Below are 18,879 nucleotides of genomic sequence, written 5' to 3' on the forward strand. Positions count from 1 at the left end.
GGATGGAAAAACGGCACACGTGAGCATATTTGAGGCGTCGGGTGCATTTAAATATGTTCGAATTTTCGGTTTGCCTCCAGAGGTTGAGGATGGTCAGATTGCGGAAGCGATGGGCAAATTTGGAAAAATCCACCATCAGGTGAGGGAGCGGTTTGCGGAGGATACTGGTTTTCCTATTTGGAATGGAGTTCGAGGTCTGCTGATGGAGGTTATGTCGGAAATTCCGGCAAAGCTTCGCATCCAGCACGTGGAATCCCGGATTTATTATGATGGTTTGAAGAACAAATGTTTCAAGTGTGGGGAATTGGGTCACCTGAAAGCAGGCTGTCCAAGAAAAAGTGAAATTGTGATGAAAGAACCAGCAGCGGAGGTAACAGGAAGCTCATTTACGGAAGTTTTGATTGAAGGTACAGTGGAATCGCAACAAAAGGATTCGAAGCAGGTAGTCGTCAACGGAAAGGGATCAGAAGTTATTGACAAGAGAGTAGAAGCAGAAAAGGGAAAACAAGCAGCACAGGTTATTCAATGGAAAGGAAAAGAAAGTATTCATGGAGCAAATAATCAAGTTACCAGAACAAAGTATAAACCTGAGCAGTTAGCTATACCACCTTACAAAGGGAAGAAGATCACGATCGAGATCGCCTATAAGGGAAGCGTATACAGATGATGAAAGTTGGTAGTAATGTAACGATTATGTAACGATTATTGTATAAAATATTGAAAATAAACAAAAACAGAAAAAAAAAGAAAAAAAATAAATTAAAAAAAAAAAAATTAATTGTCTATTGTTTAAAATTAATTTAAAAGTCGAAATAAATTTCGGGTTTTATCGATTCAACGTCACAAACATATTTTTATGTGAAAGCAAAATATTTTTTCAATATTTCAACAAAACAAAAACATCCTCTCTACACAATTCATCGAACATCATTTTTTTTTTATTCAACTCCATACCTTTCAAAATCACAATACAGTTGACGGAAACTATTTAGTTTACCGTTGTTGACAGTCAATATGTATATGGATTCCAATTTCTCTAAATTCAACATGAAAACTTCACTATTGACACAAAACTGTCCACATTGAAACACTAAACGAACTGTTTTTATCCAGTGGATATCCACACACACACACAAAACACCGAAACTTCCAACTTTTCCAACTTTTCCATCCCACTTATCCGACCACTGTGGTGCAACCACCTCTTTCATTTTGCACAATTTGTTGGCTTTTCCGGCCGGGAGCTGTGAGGGGGAGGGAGCAGCGTTATGCAATCAAAAGTGCAAACAAATTTTCCGCCACAAACTTGGACGTGACACGGGTCATCCGCAGGCAGACCCAGATCCACACCAGCTTTTGGACGAGCCTTTTCATGAAATGGAACCTGAAACGAAGAGGAGAAAAAGTTTAATTAAAATGTGCACTTGTTTACTTACCATGTCGAGTCAATTCTGTTTGTTAGTTATGAGGTTTGTTGAATTGGCAAAGGAATGGTTTTTTGTAAGATTTTATGATTTTATGGTTTTATGATTTTATGATTTTATGATTTTATGATTTTATGATTTTATGATTTTATGATTTTATGATTTTATGATTTTATGATTTTATGATTTTATGATTTTATGATTTTATGATTTTATGATTTTATGATTTTATGATTTTATGATTTTATGATTTTATGATTTTATGATTTTATGATTTTATGATTTTATGATTTTATGATTTTATGATTTTATGATTTTATGATTTTATGATTTTATGATTTTATGATTTTATGATTTTATGATTTTATGATTTTATGATTTTATGATTTTATGATTTTATGATTTTATGATTTTATGATTTTATGATTTTATGATTTTATGATTTTATGATTTTATGATTTTATGATTTTATGATTTTATGCTTTTATGATTTTATGATTTTATGATTTTATGATTTTATGATTTTATGATTTTATGATTTTATGATTTTATGATTTTATGATTTTATGATTTTATGATTTTATGATTTTATGATTTTATGATTTTATGATTTTATGATTTTATGATTTTATGATTTTATGATTTTATGATTTTATGATTTTATGATTTTATGATTTTATGATTTTATGATTTTATGATTTTATGATTTTATGATTTTATGATTTTATGATTTTATGATTTTATGATTTTATGATTTTATGATTTTATGATTTTATGATTTTATGATTTTATGATTTTATGATTTTATGATTTTATGATTTTATGATTTTATGATTTTATGATTTTATGATTTTATGATTTTATGATTTTATGATTTTATGATTTTATGATTTTTAGGTTTAATTACATGGTAAAATTCTGGGAACCAGCGAAAAAATAATCCCCTTACAGTAGCTTAACCAAAGATAATCCAATCTGTCTACACCACCCTCGTACCTCCTGTTCGCCGCTGGTTTCCATCGATCCCCGCGAACTGCCCCCTCCCGGAACCAGTAACGCCGGATGCCGGGGATGTACGTCCGGAAGTACTCCGCCCAGTTGATGGTGCCCATGTCGAATTCGAGCAGCCGGCTCTCGTCCGCGGACAGCAACCCTCGCAGTCTTCGAACGTTCTCGTTGGCGATGGTCCACTCACGAGTGCCAAAGTAGGACATAAGCTCCAGGAACCGACCTGTCTTCTGCATGGCCTTTCGATAGCTGCAAAAAAAAATGTGTACAAGATAAGCCACATCATCATTAATTACTGTACAGAAGAAGAGAAAGAGAAAACTTTTGGAATTACTTTTTCCTTCAATCTAACACCATTCATCACAAGTTAACTTTCTTTATTTTATCGCTGATTAAATCGTTATTGATTACCAGCCGACAGTGAGCTTATCGAATGTACTGACGGTGACGCAGATGTCAAAAAAGTTCAACCTTGTTCAACGGAAAGCCATCCACTCCGATGAAGTAAATGGAGTTGGAGTGGAGAAAATTGGTTGAGCTTTTGTCAAAGCTATGCGTGCCCAAGTGCCTGCCGATGCCAGATGGTTTGAAATTGGGAAAACATTCCAGACCGGATGAGCCAAAAAAGATGATTTGATTTGAAGAAGGTCCGGTAAATGTTTTGCTTTTCGACGGAAATCATTCATTGAGTTATTGACCAACTCGGTCAACTAATAAAAAATCTAAAAGTTGTTCAGACCCTCGTTCGGTTTTGTGTATTATTTTCTAATAAAGGTTTCTTAGTCACGTTTCGGTTGGGCTTCATAAAATTTATTGATTTTTCTACACACACATTGAAACTCAAGATTCTGGCAGCATTCAACACCAAATCCATTAAAAGTAAACTCACAAACATCAAATAAACACAACGTATTGAATTCTACACAAGCACTGTTTCCTGTTATCCTTTTATCGTCTACTGAATTCCAGTGCACTTGATGAAATGAATTAAAACCCCATTTTAAGAAAAATCCATTTGAAGTCGTTTGATCTGACACGAAAATTATAAGGAAACCAGTTAAAACTTGTATTGAGCAATTATTGCAGGAATCAGCGCTTTTTTTGCATTTTTTTATTTGCATTTTTTTAAATTTGGATAAAACTTTGAACTTTGCCTTCTGTAACCAAAGTTCATACAAATCATCAAATAATGTTGGCAGTTGTCCTTACAAAAAGGCAATTAAAATATTCCGATATCTAATTAAATTCATGTCTTGGCATCAAATTATCTAAGATTTTGAATTGAACATTGCGGATTCCCCTACAGCGTGATACAGACCCGAAATGCTATGCAATATCTGGTCAAATTTAAGTTTTCTGCAAAGTTGTAAATATTGTCTCCTCAGAAAAAAAACATAATTTGACTAGTCTGCGATCAGCAGAGAAGCGAGTCAGACGTGCGTCCCTCACAAACCAAAAAAGTGCTTAAAAAGTGCAAAAATGCCTCAGGGCAAGAAAAAGAGGCGGTCCTCACCAGCAGGATCGGCAGATTTGAAGAAGCTAAAGAATGCCGAAGCGCTACCTGCAAAGCCAGGCAGTTTGAGCAAGGACGCTCAAAATTGTCTGAAACCAGTTCGCTACCCTCCCTGTGGACGTGAGCGAGAAGGAAGAATTTGAACGACGGGAAAAGTTGCCACCCATTTTTGTGAAAACATCGTCATCGGATTCGGTGCGAAAGTGGCTGACCGGATTTATCAAATCTGGTGCTTTACGAGCTTCCATTCGCTTGTGTGCTGATGGACTCAAAATTCTGCTACCTACCAGAAAGGATTACAACTACGTCCGGGATTTCCTGAACAACACAAAGATTGAATACTACAGCCATGACGATCCAGGTAAACGCCCCATGAAACAGGTCCTCCGAGGCCTGTACGACATGGATGTGAATGTGCTGAAAGAAGAGCTCAAAACTCTTAAGTTGAACGTGATCGAAGTCTTCAAGATGACGAGACACAACAAGGACATCAAGTATCGTGATCAACTGTACCTGGTTCATCTCGAGAAAGGATCGACAACGCCGTCTGAGCTGAAAGCAGTTCGGGCAATTTGCAACATCATCGTGACTTGGGAACGTTATCGTCCAGTGCACCGTGACGTGACACAGTGTTCGAACTGTTTGCAGTTTGGACATGGTGGAAGGAACTGTTTCATCAAGAGTCGTTGTGCAACCTGTGGAGGGGAGCACAAAACACAAGCTTGCGAAACCATCAACGAGAACATTGAAGCCAAATGCTTCAATTGCGGCGGCGACCATTCGACCAAGAATCGAAGCTGCCCAAAACGTGCTGAGTTTGTGAAAATTCGGCAGCAAGCGACGACGAGGCACCAACCAAATCGTCGCAAAACACCACCAGCATACACGGACGTAAATTTTCCTGCTTTGGCGTCACCAGAAGCAGGATCTGTTCGAGTGGTTCCAAATCTGCAGCCATTGCCGTTGAATCAGCGGCAAAAAGTAGCAGAGAATACAACACCTCCTGGCTTCAGTCAGCAACCGAGGAAAACCAACCAGCATCAACGGATGAAGGCAGTAGTGACCTGTTTTCACCACAAGAACTTCTGAAAATTTTCATCGAGATGACAACAACACTGCGTGGTTGCAAAACTCGCCAGGATCAAGTAAGAACGCTTGGAGGATTTATCTTAAAATACAGTTCGTAGTTTACTCGTTCTAATGATTTTGAATATTTCAATGAATTTACTTTTTTAATTTTAAGTTAGGATTAGTTGTTAAAGTGATTTTTTTTCTCTTTTTTACCCAAATGTATTCGATTCAATGCAAAAATGTAAAACAATTTGAAGTAAATAAATAAATGTGAACAGTTAATAAGAAAACGAAAAATATAACAAAGATGAAGAGCATGTAGCCATACCACTTAGAATGTAAATGAAATGTAATTATTATAAGAAAGTTCAATAAAGACATATTTAATTTAATTAAAAAAACATAATTTGACTCTTCACACAAGCTATTAGAATGCGCTAAATCACGATTAAAAAAACTATTTTTGTTTTGTTTAAAAACACAAAACTTGCAGCTGACCAATACGTTTTTTTGTATTTTTTAATCCGGCAGAAACTTTTTTTATGACTTTGGTATGCCCAAAGAAGCCATTTTGCCTCATTGGTTTGTCCATGTACTTTTCCAAACAAATTTGGTAGCTGTCCATACAAAATGATATACGAAAACTCAAAAATCTGTATCTTTTGAAGGAATTTTTTGATCGATATGGTGTCTTTGGCAAAGTTGTAGGCATAGATACGGACTACACTGAAAAAAATTATACGCGATAAATTTTTTTTTAATATTTATTTCACTTTTTGTCACTAAAACTTGATTTGCAATAAAAAACTAATTTAATTTTTTTCTGATATGTTTTAACACCTAAACTTCCAAGCTCGAGAAAAAGGGAGAGTTTACATGGAAACTTCCCCTTTTTCTTGAGCTTTGTAATTTAGGTGTAAAAGGCATCAAATGTCAACTTTTCAGAAATTTCCAGGTTGTGCAAATCATCTTTGACCGAGTTATGAATTTTTTGAATCATTATTGATTTCTTCAAAAAATCCAAATATTGGTCGCAAAAATTTGTCCACTTCATTATTCGATGTAAAATCAAATTTTCAATCATAAACTATTTCAGTGAAATTTTGATGAAGTGCACCGTTTTCAAGTTATAACTATTTTTAGGTGACTTTTTTGAAATAAATATTCGAAGCTTTTCATTTATTAAAATTAGTGCCTATGTTTGCCCACTTTTGAAAAAAAAAATATTTTGAAAAGCTGAGAAAATTCTTTATGCTTTGCTTTTATGAACTTTGTTGATACGACCCTTAGTTGCTTAAAAATTGCCATGCAACGGTTTCAAACATGAGAATTGATGTTTTCCAAGTCTCACCCAAACAACCCACCATTTTCTAACGTCGATATCACAGCAACTAATGATTCGAATAACAATAATAAAATATAACATTCTTGAAAATTTCCGATCTTTAAAAAAAATCAATTTTCAAATCAATACTAACATTTTAAAAGGGCCAAACATTTAATATAACAACCTTTTAAAAAGTTTGTCTTGGTTTGATAAAAAATATTTTTTTCGAGAAGATCGGAAAATTTCACGAATGTTTCATATTTTAACATTGTAAATCGGACCATTACTTGCTGTGATATCGACATTAGAAAATGGTTGGTTATTTGGGTGAGACTTCGAAAACATCAATTTTCCTGTTTTTCAATCTTTGCATGGCAATATTTCAGCAACTAAGGATCGTATTAACAAAGTTCAAAAAAGCAAAATATCGAGAATTTTTTCAGATTTCAAAAATATTTGTTTAAAAAGTGGGTGCACACTAGGGTGGGTACGTTTTTCAAAAAGTTCTCGGATCAAGTTTTAGTATGGTTCCCCTTGTAGGGCATGCCCATAGGGACTTTCATGCCAAATATCAGCTCATTTGGCTGTAAACTGGCTGCGCGCATCAGGGTTAAAGTTTAAATGGGAATTACTATGGGAAAATTGGAAATTTCGTTCAAACGCTCCTACAGGTCTGGGAAAATAACGCGCCAACTTCTGGTACGGTCAGGCATATGGTGAATGGTCTGGAGAACACTTTTCCCGAAGAGAGCATATGGATTCGTTGTCCCTAGACCTGGCGCATCGGCAAACAATCCGATATCTCCGGAATCAACGGTTTTCCCCTGAAAAAGCATAAAATTTTCCTTAGCATGCTATGAAAGCTCAAGGTTACTGTAAGAGAGTCTTAGAGTAACCTTGATGAAAGCTTGATGAACACCGCGACGCCATACGTCAGACAGCTACCACGTGGGTGAGAAACGGCTGGAATATTCAATTGCAAACCTTCTTTTAACTAGAAAATGATCATTTCGAGCAATCCTGATATTATTTAGTCGAATTCAGAATCGTTGCATAGCAAATTTGTATTTTTTTGCAAATATTTCAACCACGTGGTAGCTGCCTGACGTATGGCGTCGCGGTGTTCATCAAGCTTTCATAGCATGCTAAGGAAAATTTGATGCTTTTTGGGGGAAAACCGTTGATTTCGGAGACATCGAATTGTTTGCCGATGCGCCAGGTCTAGGGACAACGAATCCATATGCTCTCTTCGGGAAAAGTGTTCTCCAGACCATTCACCATATGCCTGACCTACCAGAAGTTGGCGCGTTATTTTCCCAGACCTGTAGGAGCGTTTGAACAAAATTTCCAATTTTCCCATAGTAATTCCCATTTAAACTTTAACCCTGATGCGCGCAGCCAGTTTACAACCAAATGAGCTGATATTTGGCATGAAAGTCCCTATGGGCATGCCCTACAAGGGGAACCATACTAAAACTTGATCCGAGAACTTTTTGAAAAACGTACCACCCTAGTGCACACCCACTAAAAAAAATGAAAAACTACAACTATTTTCAAAAAAGTCACCTAAAAATGGATTTAATTTGAAAACGGTGCACTTAATCAAAATTTCACTGGAGTACTTTTTGATTGCAAATTAGATTTTACATCGATAAATGAAGTTGAGAAATTTTTGCGACCAATTTTTCGATTTTTTGAAAAAATCAGTATTGATTCAAAAATTCATGACTCGGTCAATTATTTTTTGCAAAACCTGGAAATTTCTTAAAAGTTGACATTTGATGTCCTCTAAAGCATATCAAAAAATAAAAAAAAATAAAAATAGTGTTTTTTGCAAATCAAGTTTTAGAAATAAAAGTTAAATAGAAAATGATCAAAAAAATTTTTACCGTGTATCATTTTTTTCCGGTGTAGTCCGTATCCATATCAAAAACTTTGCTGAAGACACCAAATCGATCAATAAATTTCTTCAAAAGATACAATTTTTTGAATTTTCACATATCATTTTTGTATGGACAGCTGCCAAATTTGTATGGAAAATTATATGGACAAACTAATGATGCAAAATGGCTTATTTGGGCATACCGAAGGCACCAAAAAAGTTTAAGCCGGATTAAAAAATACAAAAAATTAAAATTGAAGAAAAACGACCGATTTTGTAGTGAATTGCTCAAATGTATTTAACGTGAAAATGGTGCACTTTATCAAAATTTCACAGGATTTTACATCGAAAAATGAAGTGAACAAATTTTTGGGACCAATATTTCGATTTTTTGAAAAAAATATGTATTGATTCAAAAATTCATAACTCGGTCATAGATTTTTTGCACAACCTGGAAGTTTCTGAAAAGTTGGCATTTGATGTCCTCTAAAACATATTAAAAAATAAAAATAATTAAAAATAGTTTTATTTTGCAAATCAAGTTTTAGTGATAAAAAGTTAAATAAAAAATCACCAAAAACATTTTTACCGTGTATCAGTTTTTTCCAGTGTAGTCCGTATCCATATCTACAACTTTTCCGAAGACACCAAGGTGATCAAAACATTTCTTCAAAAGATACTGATTTTTGAATTTTCAAACATAATTTTTGTATGGACAGCTGCCAAATTTGTATCGAAAATTATATGAACATGCGATACAAAATGGCTTCGTTGGGCATACCGAAGTTACCAATAATGTTTCAGCCGGATTAAAAAATACAAAAATTCAAATTGAAAAAGACCGTCTTCGTAGAGAATTGCTCAAGTGCATTTCTCATTTAAAAGAACTCGAATTTGATGCTAAAAAAATAAGAAAAAAAATTATATGGTCGAACTATTCATGCAAAATGTTGTTTTTTTATGAAAGCAAACACAGAAATAAAAAAAAATAGTACCAAATTCCTTTATTCTAGGTAATTTGCCTCTTTTCCTTATTTAGTATTCGGGTTTTTGGATTACCGTAAACTGGGGTGACTTTGATAGCCCGGGGTGGCTTTGATAGGTTTTTCAAATGCCCGTCAAATTAATATCTAAACATTTTTAAGAATTTTGAGTATGCAAACATTAAGGGATAGCTTATTATCGAACATATATGCAAAAATATGACTGTTACATTGGATGTATCAAAATTAGTGGCCAAATCAAATTTCCATCAATGTCACCCCGGGCTATCAAAGTCACCCCAGTTTACGGTACTTAATAAGGAAAGGAGCCAAAATTCCTAGAATTTAGGAATTTGGTACTTTTATTTTTTTCAGTGAAGGTTTATTCAATTGAAAAAAAAAATACAAAAATTAAACTAACAAAAAATTGCTTATACTAAGGAGAATATCTCTTAACACTGGAACGCCCAAGCCTCCCAAAAAAGTTGTAACGGTAACTCGGGAGGATTCCTGTTTCCAGTGATTTGTAAAAATGTCCAGATGATCCTGAAATTTTGCAGAATTTGATTCGAACAAACCTGTGATTGTTGCATCCGAAAACATCGATCCACCTTTTTTTTAAACCGACTACCTCCGCGGAATTTTTGGCAATTTTTTTACGCGTTGAAAAAAGTTACAACAATGTTTTAAATGCAAAAAATACATATTTGATCAAATTTCAGTAGTTCAGTAAAGCTCTAGGATCATCAAATCACTGGAAAAAAGATTCGTCTGGATTGGTTGAGAACCAGCGAGTTGAGGTACCGTTCCAACTTTTTGGAGCCTTGAGAGTTGGAATGTTAAACAGATGATCTGATATTGCTTACATATGTATGAAAAATTGCTTAAGTTGTATCATGACGAATTGATTAACATCCACATCTCGTGCAAGTTCTTCTAATGAAAAAACTCTGTATCCTGTTTTTCAAGATTTACCCATGAAAAACCAGAATCACTCAACGTTTCCAGTCTTCAATCTGGTACAAAAAAAGCAAGGAAAACAAAAATGTAATTTAATAGTCATTTAATCTGAAACAGGAATTATATGGTGACCAGTGGAAACCTAAATTGATTTTTTTTAAATGATTTTTAATTTAAATGATATTAAATTGATTTAGGGTAATATAACAGTGTTACTTAATTTAAAAAAACATGTTTATCATTTAAAGTTATAATTCCGGTCACCCTGGCGTAGCACCGGAAACCGGCACACCGTACTTACATTGGCTTTTTTCGGCGAATCCGCTGCACCACATCAAGGACAAAGGCAGGAACGGTGTGAAAGCAAAACGACAGAGCCCGGAAAAGTGGCCCGTACGACGTGATGATGTACGAGTAGTTCCTGGAAGCAACGTGACAGGAATTAGCTTTGCACAATGGAGAGGATTTTCGATCCATGGACGATGGAAGACGAGACTCATGTTTTCCCTTTCAAAGTTTTATTTTTTGCGAAAAATTTCGAACTGGTTTATTTCCCCTATATTGATTACGAGTAAAACAAAACTCCTTCTCCTGTTCCCAGCGAAGAGTCATTCAATCATTACTTACCACACTATCTGATGTAATCGACTTTCGAAGCCCAGATGGACCATGTCCATGTACTTGCCCCAGGTCAGACTGAACGCCGGATACATGTAGTTGTACGTGGGCAGCAGCTGGCTATTTTCTTCTTCGACAGCTTTGGCCGCCCCCGCAACCCTTCGCCGGCTTCTCCTCCAGATGTCGTATGCGGCCACAATGATGCCGTTGACACAGTAGTCCACCGGAACGAGGTTGGCCCGTTTGCCGGCGCCGCCCCAGATGGTGTGGATTAGTCCCTTCACCGTCCACATGCACACGCCGGAGGGACCGTTTAGGTTGTCCGTCCAACCGGGCATCGGTTCCTGGTAGGTGGATATCACTGTGAATCAGAGCAGGAGGAATTTTGGTTTGCAGTGACGTTCATTAGTATCAAAATCCATGCAACCAAATACAAGACTCTTAAATCACTAGTCCGAACTCCTCAATCAAAACCGTCAGTTCAATGTATAGTACCTATCGGTGGCCGGAAGATTCCAATCGGCAGCTGCGAGTAGTCCTTCTGGATCATAACTTCGGCGCACTTCTTGCTGAACGTGTACGTGTTGGGCATCGGTCCGAGAAAGCAGTGCTGAAACCTGTCCATTTCCTGCTCGCTCAGCGCGTTCGTCAACTTGGAGTAGGGTGGGTAAATACATAGAATCTAAGTTATATCATCATCATTTTGCTTGAATTCATTATTATCAATTCTGTGGAAAGATTGGAGGACTGCGAGTTCTGAGTAATCTTCATTTGGAACGAAATTTCAGTTTGGAAATTTCAATTAATTTAAATTGTTTTACTAAGAAAGGTAACACAACTCTTTGAATTTTTGTTTGTATAATTACAAAATGTAATCACATCAAACTTCCCGGGAAAACCGTGTTACCTGCAGGATCATCCCATGATCCATCGGGATATCGTCGTACACGCGCTCCTCAATGTCCGTCCGGTGGCAGTTCGAGTACAGCGTTGACACATGCACCACCGACCGAAGCCGGGGCATCCGTTTGGCCAACTGCAGCACCTTCCCCGTACCGCCCACGTTGGTGGCCAACGCGTTCCGGATGGATTCGTTGAATTTGACGGACGCCAGCACGTTGAAGATAATTTCGGTTTCCGCCAGGAGGCGCTCCTCGATGGGGCTGGTGTCGTCGTCACCCATGTCGTCCCGAGGGAACAGTGTCGTGCCGTTGTTCAGGTCGATTTGGACGGCCTCCACCTTGGCGTAGAGCGCATCCATGCTGGGATAGCAGGAGCGTGCCTTCTCAAAGACCTGCGAAGGGAGACGTTAATGAGGTGTCAAAACATGGATGAAATGGTAGAATCGGGATGAAAACAACTTTGAAAACAAGGAACTGTTTGAAGCAGGGTACCAGGTCTAAATTTGAAAAAAAAAATCTAGCAGACAAAAATTTTACAATCTGAACGGTGAAGGGGAGGAAGGATATAAATTTATTGAATTCAAATGGTTTAGAAAACCGAATTCTTGTTTTTTTTCAAGTAAATTAATCATTTCTGCTGAAATGTTTCATAGGCATCCTAAGCACCGGGAAGGCAAAGCAGAATTTTTTGGTTCTGATTTCCTTAAATTCTAGCAATTATTTATACAAAATATCGATAGTTTTGATGTTAACATCTTATTTGAAACCTAAACAATGCCATTCACTAAAATTTCGGCCCAAATTTGTGCGCTGTATCTTCCCAAAGATTGGACATAGGACAATGGTCAATGTGGAGACTTTTATGTAAAATTGTCTGACAAATCGATTCCCACTTCCTGTTTTTTTTTATTTTGACGTTTAGACCACTTTGAAAAAAAAAAACAGTTTTAGTAAATGATTTTTGTATTTTTTTTTAGGAGAGACATATCATCCTGCATATTTCGTCAGTCTTTTTGTAACATCTCTGGCCATTTTCTCAAAAACTTTTAATGAAAACAAAAATCGGGACATCACTTTAAAATTTGACTTTTAAACTTAAAAATCCAAAAATCTCATAGAAGTGGCGTGTGTTTTTATTTCAGTGTATTTTTTCAGAAAGCCCGTCTAATTTCCTGCAAATTTTTCTTTGACCACTTTTTGATATGTTGCAACGGTTTCGAGATACAGAAATATTTAAATTGCAAAACACAACAATATTTAAATAATTTACGCCCTTCTCAAATGTTATTTTCGAATACAATTGGCTCCATATACACAAAAATGGCTTATATAGGCCTAGGATAACATGTCTACAAAGTTTCATTGAAGTCGGAGAGGGTCGGGTACAAAAGTACAAAAGGAAAAATTCCTGATTTGAGCTGGAATTGCTCTATAGTCAAAACCCTTATCTTTATGTATTATATTTTTTGTAATTGTCTGCTCTACAACTTTGTAGAACATTGTTACACTCTAAAAACTAACCCTGCAAAGTAAAAAAAAAACACACAATTTTAAAGTAAAAAAAAAATGTTCTAAATTAAAAAATTACCCTTCAGGGTTAAAAAAAACCTTAAATTTCCCATGAAATGACAAGTTCCAAAAAAATTTACAGTTGAGTAACGGAAAATGCAGAGTTTTAAAAACTTTTTTTAATGTTTTCTTCGATGAAAAATACGTTTTTTCGGAATTCTGAGAACGCCATCAAATCTGGCGTCTAATTTTACATAAAAGTCTCTTTGACACCAAATTTCTTTCTCATCACCGTTTCAGGCTGCAAATTATTGAAAACACCTTTTTTTTCGTATGGTCAAAAATTGAAGGGGTCGTACCGTCCCTCCATCACGAGATATCAGTAAATGGGCCTCGAATTCGTGCTCAGGAACAAAAGTTACCCCTCATGACAAAGTTTCACGCAAATTGATGAGGGGTCGGGGCAACTGCTGTGTGAGTTGGCGGAGAATAACCCTAATGAAATGCTACGGCTTCGAGATGCAGCAATATTTAAATCACGGAAAACAAAAGTATTTAAATATATAACGCCCTTCTCACATGTCATTCTCGATGGCAACTGGCTTCAAAAACATAAAAATTACTTTATAAGGCTTTATGTTTTTAAAGTTTAATTAATATCTTAGAGGGTCAAGTGAAAAAGTACCTAAAAATCCATTTTGGGCTGGAATTGCTCATTTAAAAGGCTGTTTTAGTGAGATTTTGAAATAAAAATTTGCTTATTCTTTATTCATCTACATCTGTTTCTTAGACACATTTTTAGGAAATTTACTTTGTTTAGAAAAAATATTTTCAGAATTTGCAACTATGAATTTGCAAAATGGGGAAATCTACCCATTTTAATCCTAATAAGCGGTCGTGTTTGAATGATGCTGGATAATCTAGAGTCTCCCTTGAATTTTACTATAACCAAGTACACCAACGAGTAGAGCAAGTTTTTGTGAACATTTCTGCTTATTTTCACTTTCACTAAAAGTTATTCTATTTCTTTACCAAGCATTTAACAAAAAAAAAATCCCAAGGGTATTCTAATCGAGGCGAATGCATTGGGCCACGCCCATTTTACTAATATCGGCTTAGTTTTTTTTTCTTCCAGCACTCTGTCGAGTGTTGCCATTTGCGCTGACAGTTCAAACGAACACTCACTAATAGTGGCATTCATAGGGAAAGTTTCCTGGCATCGCTGGCTGTGCTGCTGGTGGTGTTGACGGCCAGCCTTTGTTCTTTTTGCCTTCGTCTCTCGCTCGGTTTTCTTCAGCCTTCGATTGGAATGCAAAGTGAAAATTGAAACGTCAAACGACTTGGCGCGTTTGTTTTTTTGATGGCGCTTGCTAATTTATTACATTTTTCGGGATTATTCTTCAAGTGAGTGCCTTACTAATGATCAAAAGAACATGTTGCCGTTAAATGGAAGCAATTTCATATCTTAAGCGCCGTGAAAAAGTAAACGAAAGTGAAAGATAATTTTGGCGATATTCATTAAGCGTTTGAGGGATTCTCGTGTGTGTCACTGTGTGTGTCAACAAAATGATGAGAAGTGGTCTCGCAAAATACAAATTATGATCAAAAATGCATTAAATGTGATCTTTTTGGCCAGTAAGTGGCATACATTTGCGTGCTTACTCGAGGCGGTTCTGTTGCTTGTAAGTTTATAGCCCAAATAGTATTTTTGGAGCTTTAATCGAGCATCAAACTCTCCATATGACGAAGATAGGTGTTTGATTGGAAAGGGTAGATTTCCCCTTTTTATTTAAAAACATCGAAAACTGGAGAGTTTTAATTAAAATCAAACTTTTTGTGGCCATTAGCGTGAAAACAATTAAGTAAATTTTAGAGACATCCCTGGCTCGATTTCTCAGGCAAATTAAGCATCTATACTAGTTTAGAGCCAATCGGTTAAGGTTTAAGGCTATTACAAATTTAGGTTGGTGAAAAAAAAATCACGCTAAAAATCTTGTTAAAAACACTAATAACTTTTTCAGGATTAACTCGGATCGCTTTGCACCTTTCAAAAAAAGAAGTTTCACATAAGAATCTCACTGTTGACAAAAAATCCAATAAATAAACACCAACTTCCGGGAAATTTTAGCCACAGGTTTTTTTTTTTTGCATACAGTGCTATACCAATTTTGGCAATACCACCTTTCGACACATTTTCTCTCGTCCATAATGACTGAAAAGTGAGACAAGCTTCATTATTCTTCTAAATTGTTGATCAAAACCAGTCTAAAATAAATCACAATAATGAACTGTTTGACTTTTCTTCGAAAATTATCAACATGCTTAAGAACTCCACAGAAAAAAATCCAGTGTTATTTTCCCCGAAAATGGTCAAATTTTCACTTTTCTGTAAATCTCCATATAATATCCAAGTTTCGTGCTAACTAACTATTTTGACAGCTTGAAAACCCGCCTTACCTCACTAATCTACATACCTTGACGTTCGACATGATAGCACGACAGCGTCGTAATGCTAATGTTTCAAGGTTATATTTTTTTTCATTTCATTTTATTAGGTTGCTCTAACAATTACATTGGTGCAGTTGTTATCCTGGGCTGAGATATGGACTACCTTTCAACAGCTGATTTGTTCGAAATGGGGAGAGAGTTAACTGGTACTAAGGAGAACGAATTGGACACAGAAGGAAAAAAATGCAAAAATTACCTTCGAAATAGCTAATAGATGTGGGATAGTTTTTTTTTTTTTTTTTTTTTCAAGCATTTTATGCTATTTATGTAGTAGGGAAGATATTCTAGGGCAGAACTTTGATTGGGTTCACGTTATCACACTCACACGCAGCGATGGAATAATCATCATCAAAAGAAAATCTATGGATGTTCATCAAGAGAAAAAATCCGAATGGAGCATGGCTCTCCTCTCTCGCGTACGAAAGATCGGTAAAAAGAATCTAAAAAAATCATCATCTTGATTATTCGGCAGAACATCTTTTTCACTACTGCACTTGCAAGTGTAACGTCACACGTCGAAAAATGACCTGTCACATTTTGTAGATGGGCAATGTGTGTAAACAAAGTGAAATAAATATTATTGAGTGGTGCTGACAAGAAAATTCACAAAAAATCATCAGCAGATTAATTTTCTTTAAGAATTTCGGGAGCGATTTTTTTTTTGCGTGATTTGCCTCCTCTCTCTTTCGCAGGTGAAAAAAGTTCGCAAGCGAAATTGATTTTTTTCGCGATTATTCCATCCCTGCTCACACGTGTATCTATTTTTCTGAATAGTCCGCATCATTACCTACAACTTTACCGAAGACACCAGCTCGATCAGGAAATTCCTTCATAAGATACATATTTTCGAACCAGTTTCGTATGGGCAGCTGCCAAAATTGTTTGGAGACTTGTATGGGTGAACCAATGACACAAAATGGCTTCTTTGGTCAGCCCCCCACAAAGTTTTGGCCGATTCAAAAATACAAAAAATCGTCCATATCTTAAGTCATTTCACCGTTTTCCGTTAATAGTACCATGTTTTTTCAACGCATTATATTTTTTAAATCAAGACTCGTCTATATTTTTTTCTCATAATTTCAAAACTAAACCAACTTGTTATCACATGACATAATTTACCAGCTGATTATATCCAATTATCGTGACTATCATTTAGCTCATCCCCAGAGCGCTCAAACTCAATTTACTTTTACATTCCACGGTGATAACGGTTCACCAGTCCCAACGAGCGCGCAAATTCAATCTAGATCAAATCAACACGCGTGGAATCACACTTATGTTATTGGAAAAGTTTCAAACCACTCTGGGGAAGCGATGGTAGGTCGGATAGAAATCACAACGTCCCGACCACGTACCGGGTCCTGCAACAGCCGCACCAACCGTTCCCGCGCACTCAGGTTATCCTTCCGGCGAATCAACAGGAATATCTTCCGCACGTTCAAACACCGCAGCGCTTTCTCGAGCAGAACTTTTCCCAGAAATCCGGTCCCCCCAGTGATGAGTACGGTGGCATCGTGGTACATGGCCAGCACCCGGTTTACTTGACCACCGGCGGGCTCTTCTTGGTCACCATCGCTGCTGATGCTGCTGCTGTTGCTCCAAGAACAACGTTCTGCCGCGGAAACCGACGCCGCGGTCACCATGTTTAAGTTCGGCGAACAACCACTCGGCGAGCACCCCGGAAGTGCACTGGAACCGATGGGCGATAAGGCGCAACCCAACGACCTACAAAGGCGTTGGGAGGTGCTGAATGAAACCGCAGTCAAGTTTTACCACCCCGTGTAGAGGGGTTCATTCTCGGGTGGTACCTGCTTTGAATTATTCAAAAACGGGGTTCCTGGTAGAGAACCCCACCAGTGAGCTGAGGCAAATAGGAATGATTGGAGTGGGATTTATTAGTTTAGGAGAGATTTGAGTGAAAATCAGGACAAATGAATAGATTCAGATTGTCTCCAGAATATTAAACAGCAAAATTAAACCAATGGAATGTGTCAACTAAATCAGATAAGAAAAAAGTTGTGTTCGATATATTGGGGGTTCTCGAACAATTTTCATTATGCAGCAATTCCCCACGAAAACAGCATGATTCTAAAAAAAAGTTCTCCGATCGAGCTCAATTTTTTTCTGGGGGATCCTTGGCCGAAATAATTAGACCCGTATTTTTTCGTTTGGCCATTAGGGTGACCTACGCCGTGTTAGGGTGGTTCAAAAAATGACAATTTTCGTAGATTTTCGCAAAAACCACTTTTTTCAAAAAGTCATATCTCCGCGCCATTTCATCCGATTTTAGCTGTCCTAGACGCAAAAGAAAGGTGATTAGTTTGGCTATTTGGAAAAATTGTAGGTAAGAGGTTTCAAAAATCTAGCCTAACACTTGAAAAGGTCGAATGAAAACTTAAAATGCTGTTTGGAAGGTCTCGGGACCAAAGAGCAAAAAAAAAAATCAAAAAATCAAATTATTCGCTCTACAGCATTGCCTTGGCGTTCTCCAAAGAGCCTATGTCTGAAATTATTTTTATCGGATTCCTCGGAAAATTTCACATTACATCTCAAAAAATTGTGAAGTTATGTTTTCGATACTCTGAGATACGATTTTTTGAAAATAAAAACTGGGCTTTTCGACGCGCCACGTGCAAAAATGGGATAATGACGAAAACGGGAAAAAATCGACTTTTTTTACTAAAATTGCGATAATTCTAAAATTTCAGCAATGCCCTATCCAGGTTTTTAAGCGAAGGTGGCGTTCGAATGTTGAACGTCCGAAATGTCAAAATCGCGCAGTAGCACCAACATTAGAAAAAAAATGTGGCTGTCATGTCATGGCACACTTTTTACGTAATGCTGGTACCACTGCGTGGTTTTGAAATTTCGGGCGTTCTCCATTCGAACGCCATTTTCGCTTAAAAAGCTGGATAGATGTTTAGTACCAAAAGTTGCATCTTTTAATAACGAAAATTTTGATACCCTAACATGTATAGGTCATTGCTGAAATTTTAAAATTATCGCAGTTTTAGTAAAAAAAGTCGATTTTTCCCCGATTTCGTCATTTTCCCATTTTTGCGCGTGGCGCGTCGAAAAACCCAGTTTTTATTTTTTTTAAATCGTATCTCAGAGTATCGAAAACATAACTTCAAAATTTTTGGAAATGTTTTGTGAAATTTTCCGAAGAATCCG

The 18,879-nt window shown here is 36.5% G+C and overlaps 1 protein-coding gene across 1 annotated transcript; it reads right to left on the reverse strand.

Annotated features, from left to right (window-relative positions):
• Window positions 1–909: 909 nt before the first annotated feature.
• LOC6045033 (fatty acyl-CoA reductase wat) lies at window positions 910–17,404 on the reverse strand. The gene is made up of 7 exons (XM_038257223.1): window positions 17,061–17,404; window positions 11,694–12,080; window positions 11,282–11,438; window positions 10,796–11,147; window positions 10,470–10,589; window positions 2,421–2,681; window positions 910–1,384 (listed from the first exon to the last, which is right to left on the reverse strand). Exons 1-7 carry the CDS (start codon window positions 17,346–17,348, stop codon window positions 1,267–1,269), a joined length of 1,683 nt encoding a protein of 560 aa, XP_038113151.1. The 5' UTR covers window positions 17,349–17,404; the 3' UTR covers window positions 910–1,266.
• Window positions 17,405–18,879: the final 1,475 nt, after the last annotated feature.

Source organism: Culex quinquefasciatus, chromosome 2 (genome assembly GCF_015732765.1).
Source record: "Culex quinquefasciatus strain JHB chromosome 2, VPISU_Cqui_1.0_pri_paternal, whole genome shotgun sequence".
Lineage (NCBI taxonomy): Eukaryota > Metazoa > Arthropoda > Insecta > Diptera > Culicidae > Culex > Culex quinquefasciatus.